General features: G+C 36.2%; 2 protein-coding genes and 1 long non-coding RNA gene across 4 annotated transcripts; 1 reads left to right on the top strand and 2 right to left on the bottom strand.

Annotated features, from left to right (window-relative positions):
- Nucleotides 1-624: 624 nt before the first annotated feature.
- Nucleotides 625-3,011, bottom strand: LOC130717518 (serine decarboxylase 1-like). 2 transcript variants are annotated; one of them, XM_057567764.1, is made up of 6 exons: nucleotides 2,942-3,011; nucleotides 2,578-2,835; nucleotides 2,119-2,353; nucleotides 1,833-2,026; nucleotides 1,551-1,687; nucleotides 625-1,327 (listed from the first exon to the last, which is right to left on the bottom strand). In XM_057567764.1, exons 2-6 carry the CDS (start codon nucleotides 2,828-2,830, stop codon nucleotides 755-757), a joined length of 1,392 nt encoding a protein of 463 aa, XP_057423747.1. In that variant the 5' UTR covers nucleotides 2,831-2,835; nucleotides 2,942-3,011; the 3' UTR covers nucleotides 625-754. The 2 variants fall into 2 exon arrangements, with proteins under 2 accessions (XP_057423747.1, XP_057423748.1); XM_057567765.1 differs by lacking the exon at nucleotides 2,942-3,011 and having other exon boundaries at nucleotides 2,119-2,350; nucleotides 2,578-2,830.
- Nucleotides 2,811-4,020, top strand: LOC130717519 (uncharacterized). The gene is made up of 3 exons (XR_009012337.1): nucleotides 2,811-2,947; nucleotides 3,036-3,086; nucleotides 3,179-4,020. It is a non-coding gene; the product is annotated as an uncharacterized LOC130717519 (long non-coding RNA).
- Nucleotides 4,021-4,120: 100 nt separating this feature from the next.
- Nucleotides 4,121-5,242, bottom strand: LOC130719931 (UV-B-induced protein At3g17800, chloroplastic-like). The gene is made up of 2 exons (XM_057570524.1): nucleotides 4,956-5,242; nucleotides 4,121-4,421 (listed from the first exon to the last, which is right to left on the bottom strand). Exons 1-2 carry the CDS (start codon nucleotides 5,240-5,242, stop codon nucleotides 4,121-4,123), a joined length of 588 nt encoding a protein of 195 aa, XP_057426507.1.
- Between the last annotated feature and the right edge of the window lie 758 nt (nucleotides 5,243-6,000).

Below are 6,000 nucleotides of genomic sequence, written 5' to 3' on the forward strand. Positions count from 1 at the left end.
GGACGAAAGAACCGGTAAAAACCGGCCAAATGCTCTTCACACAGGGATGTTTTGTAATAAACTGAAGTGTTTTGGCCACAACTCTATGCACTTCATTCAAGTGCTATACTCACACCCTAAATAATTTTTTCGTTAAATACCCTTGTTATACAATAGACTTCACTTCATAAATTTTCCAGAAGTTTAAGTTCCGGTAAAAAATACACTTTCGCAATTTGAACTTTTGGAACTCTACAAATTTAGCTTCTAAAAGTGAAAATGTTTAGTTTTGATAGTTTAAGTTCCATAAGTTTAGAACAAATACACTTCCAAAATTACTTTTGCAAAATTAAATTTTATGTGTTCAAGAAGTTTAACTTCCAATACTCTCCCAACCGTAGGCACCTTTGCTCTGTATGAAGTATACTTTCTTGGATTGATATTTGACTCTTTCAAGGATTAATTCCTGTTCATATTTCTAAGACTTATCTGCCTTATATGTTTATTTCTCCCAATATCTGCATTACTTATTTAGCAAAAATCCACTTCCAAAAGTAGCACCAATAATGCATTGTTATTATGGAAAATTTACTATTTGATGTATGAATATTCATCAATACAACGAGCAAAATATACGAGTGCAACTTATGGTTAAAACCATTTTATTTATGATTCTTCATAAAATAAAAGTTTCTAATGATTGATGAGTACATCAATTTTATCAATTATAATATCATGGATTACATTTTTATCATCAAATGCATTCCTCCCTCTTTTACAACGATTTATGCAATGCACAGGCACAATTTTCTCTACCAATGGCATTTGAGATGCATGGAGGCTTTATCAGTCCACCTTGAAACCAAATAGATCGTTTTTTAACAAGTTCACTAACAAAGGAGTCTAGCATTTCAATAGTGACATGCTGCATCACAACCACATGTGCAATATTTCCTTCACAAGACAAACTCCACCTTTGCACAAAGTCGTCATTTAGAGGCCTTTCAAATACAACGGTATTACTGAACTTGTTTTGCATTGCACCAATTCCATTTTCATGTAGTTTATCGAGTAAGTGGTTTGCATTTGTGATGCACTTTTGTGCTTCTTTCTTAAGTCCTATTAAACCTTTTTCTTGGAGTGCATACCAGAGGAAAATAGGGGTAAGCCCACAACGGCTACCCGTGATTGTGACATCCCTTGATTTAATGTATTCAACATCTCTACAAAGAGCATTGACATGTTCTAGGCGTGTTATGACAACACCACAAGGAATTGGGCATCCTAAAAACTTATGGCCAGAAGTGGATATACTTCCAATGGGCTTCTTGAAGGTAACCTTTGGAGCCTACGCAAACATGCAGACAATATATTAAAATAAGTTTTCTTGAGCAAAGAGACGTGTATGTAGTAAAAAAAGTCAGATATTTGCCATTGGTATCTATTTGTAGCATTTTCATCATCATCATTCTTCAAAAAATTTGGTACATTTCATTGTTCTTTGCTTTTGAACCATCATCAAAGCAATACTTTTGTTAAACTTAAAATTGTGGTTAATAACTTTCACTAACTTGTTTAAGAAATGGCAACATTATTCCGGATAAAGCTCCATCACAATGAATATAGAATTGATCGCGAGAGAAGCCACTTTCCTCAAGTGTTTGTATTACATGATCAATGTCATCAATTGCTCCTTTCATAGTAGTTCCTATATAGTTGAAGTACACAAAACAATTAATGAATGATTTAAGTTTAGTCATGAGTCTATACTCTATTTTGTAGTTATAATGTGGGTGTGTGTGCTTAAGCTTGTTAATGGTGTGCACATGAGCCAATTATGAAAGATGAGATACCTATATTTAGATTGATGATGGCTGGCCTGTTCTTATGAGCAAGAAGTAAAGCTTTTAGATCAACATAATTGATTTCACCAGAGATCAAAGTGCCAACTTTTATGCATTGCATTCTATACATTTTTGCAGTCTTGAATATTGAATAATGCGAGTCTTGCGATGTGTACAAAATTCCATTTGGGAATTGTTCCCTCCTGTGTACAATAAACACAAATCAAGGTTATAGTTAGGATGAAAGTTTTGTAATACACCATAAGCCTCTGAAAATGAAGTTCACAAAACTTACCCAGATAATATCCCATAAAGGTTTCCCTCTGTTCCACCAGTTGTGACGTATCCCCAATACTCCTCTTTCTCTATCTCCCACAGATTGGCAAACCAATCAAGCACGGGTACTTCAAATTCCACTGAATTTAGACTATAACTACTCCCTATAAATGGGTCGCCAGCATTGTTTATGTGAAAATGCAATAATGGTGCTAATGCGTCATAGTCAAATTCTTGATTAGTGGAATAACCTGCTTTAGTAAATATGATAATTAGCCAAGGTGTTGCAACTATATATATATATATATATAGTGCGATTATAAAAAATGAAATTTTAATGTCTAAACAGTTAGATACTTGTTAACATCTTAATTTTTTTCTATCTCTTTCATCATTTATGACATTCATTATTTTTCTTTCTAACTCTTGATTTTTGCATGAATCATCATTAGATAAAGTTATAATATCAAATGCTTACCTAAAAAGCGCAATTGTTTTTTATTTAGGGTCCCAACATAATGGGCAATTACTTGAGCCAAATTCGCTTGCGTCTCTCCAGTGCTGTTGATGGGAAGGCTCATCATATGCCCATTATTCTCTGGAATTTCTTTACGCTTCTCTTCTTCTCCAAAGGGCTTAGCATTGCTGACCACCCTAGGAGACTCATTACTGTCACGAACTTGTGGAATGTTTAAAGATATTGTCACGTTCTTCTCTGTTGTATTCTCCATTCTGTCTATTGTGTTTGAGATCAGAGTGACACTATAAAAGAGTGGGAAGCAATAATTGAAAGTGAATCTAACACCAAAAAAGAAGCTGAAAGGGAAGAATTGAATGCTTACCCGCAGGTAACTTTACTTTCACGTTTCAGATTTATATTCAGATTAAACTTCACTGTGTTAAACTTGTTTCCATGCCTCTCTAATTTATATTCAGATTTTTTGTTGCTGATATCGGCCACGTGTGTTCAAAGAATTAAGATCGAATGTAAGTAAAATTGCAGTTATTTTTTTCTTCATAAATACTACTTTTGTGAAATAATTGTCCACTCATAGAAAACAATCGATTTGTGGTGCCAGAATGTGTCTTGGTGATCATGAAGACACGAGGTGATGCAATTGTTGCTGGAAGCAGTAGTTGGCTGAGTGTAGTAATTTAATGTTGTTAGGTGGTGGTGGCACGTTTAATAATTCATTAAGTGTGGTCCCTCGAAGTTTTAGGGATTTAGGGTCACGTGTTTATTAAATTAAGATATATTATTAGGAACATCATATTAGTCTCTGTCTTTGTGTCGCCGTTTGATCTAGGTCCCTTGCCGGAAAACTTATTGTAAATGGTCCTCATGTTTGAAATATTTTTGGAGCGGATCATCGCCGGAGGTCGGAGCTCCGATAAATGCTTAAATGACATGCTGACTGTGATCAAAATGCTTATGGGGATTTTTAAACAAAAAAAATGAAAAATAAATTACACATCATAAAATTTAAAAAATTAAAAAAACCCAAATTACCCCAAATTAATTAATTAAAATTAAACTTATTAAGTAAAACATTAAAAATCCCAGTTCTCCTAATACCTATTTTAATTCTGTCAAAACATCATCTTTCATTCTTCTTCATACTTGCTATTGTGAAACATGAAACAAAAGGACAAAAAAATTCTTTCTAATTGCCGATAGGCTAAACCCCATTCAATTGGGAGAATAGTCACTTTGGTCCCTAAAGTTACACCAGTCGGGCAAATTCGTCCCTATTCTTCCAAAATGGCTCCCGTCGTCCCTGAAGTTTGAAAACGTCGGTCACGTTGGTCCCTACCTCAGCTACCGTTAATAAACGTTAACAGAGATGATGAGTTGGCACGTTAAGTGCTCTGATGGCCAAGTCAGTCCTCAATGTTTCTTACAACAGGCAATTCAGTCCATCAAATCTAAACAATGAATTGCATTATCAAATACCATTATACAACTAAATAAAACTAAACAATGCAAACAATGCAAACAATTGCACTTAATTGATTCAAGATTAAGATTGTTTGTGTATGTTGCAAATGGTGACATTGTAATCGCTGATGAGGGTTTCTATTTTTGTGACACTGTCATTGATTGAACCTCTTTGTTTGTGTTGCATCTCATATGCTTCGTATGAGTGAAGCTGCTTAAGCTTCTCATCATCATTTGGCCATGAATCAACTCTACCGGTTGGGTCTGGGGTTATGGAGGGTATGAGGGAAATGTTAGCAGCCATGAACTTTTGCACCACCAGTGCATACAAAATCTCTTCCAGTGCTTTCCTCCTTTCATTAGCCTTCACCTCAGCAATCCTCCTAAAAAAGTTTGCAATCCAGCACAATGGTCAACAACTGACTTGCTTGACAATAAAACTATCAGATTTAGAAAAAAGCAGAAAGAGAAAGAAGATTAAGAAGTCAGCATTACAAACCATCTCCCTAGCACATTAAGCTATTCATGCATACTGAGTTTGTATTTTAAGCAGGATTGAAATTGAACACAGTCAAATCCACATCATGAAATGGCACACAGCTAATATCCTTGAAGCAAACCGATTTGATTGCTGAGAATTGAAGTCATATTCATTGATTTAATCAGTTTTTCACATGAGAAGAGACAGCAATCAGCAATGGCATATCACCTCGGGTTAAACCATAAAAAGTGAAATTCTCATATACCGTGAAAGCACTACACTAGACATATCCAGTTCAAACATAAAAAATACTTGACATGAATCAAACAAATTCTATTATACTTGATAATAAAATCAAAATTGCATTTGCAGGGCAGGGCAGGGCGCATAAGATTTAGAAATTAGAAAGAAATGAGAAAAGATGCAACAAACCTACCTGTACAAAACTAAATCAGTGGAGGAAGAAGAAGGATCTTGATTTTGTTTATTGGGATCAGATTCAGAATCACGGTCAGTTTGGAGCTGTTGAAGCTGTTGGTCAACCGCAGCAAGCACGAGATGCGGGTGATTGATCAAAATTTGAGAAAGGAACTGTCCAATCGGGGACTCGAGCTGAAGAGGAGCAATCTTGTTAGCGGATTCATCCGAGTCTGACGCTGCTGCTCTAACAACTAAGGACTTGGGAGACCACAATGAGCATAACTGGACTTTCATATCAGACATGCAGAAGGTAATGTGTTTACTTGTTTGCATTGTTTAGTTTTATTTAGTTGTGTAATGGTATTTGATAATGCAATTCATTGTTTAGATTTGATGGACTGAATTGCCTGTTGTAAGAAACATTGAGGACTGACTTGGCCATCAGAGCACTTAACGTGCCAACTCATCATCTCTGTTAACGTTCATTAACGGTAGCTGAGGTAGGGACCAACGTGACCGACGTTTTCAAACTTCAGGGACGACGGGAGCCATTTTGGAAGAATAGGGACGAATTTGCCCGACTGGTGTAACTTTAGGGACCAAAGTGACTATTCACCCCATTCAATTTGTGCTGGTGAATGAAATCCCAAATTAAAACTTGCTATCGATTCATCTATTTCATGGTCCTTGGTGAATCTAATTCAGTTATAGCAATTCCCTGCACTGACACAATCAAAGCCATCAAATTTGTCTCATGCACTTTCTCAGCATCCAAACAAGATATGCAGAACCTGTGCAGATGGGGAAAATCGCAAACCATGGGTGCGAACGGGTACCTTAGTGAGTCCAAACGAATCAAAATGAGAGAGCCCTCAACCTCTCCTCTTCCTCTTCGCACGATAGAGCCCTCAACCTCTTTCTCGGCTTTCGATTCACATTTCACAGCAACACCAAGCGGTTGTTTGGTCTGGGTTCTTCTGGGTTTTGCTTCCATGCTTTTCATCTTCTCCTTCTCTCATAAACTCATATCCAAACTTAGATTGGGAGGGATTTTGATTGGG

Source organism: Lotus japonicus, chromosome 5, assembly GCF_012489685.1.
Source record: "Lotus japonicus ecotype B-129 chromosome 5, LjGifu_v1.2".
NCBI lineage: Eukaryota > Viridiplantae > Streptophyta > Magnoliopsida > Fabales > Fabaceae > Lotus > Lotus japonicus.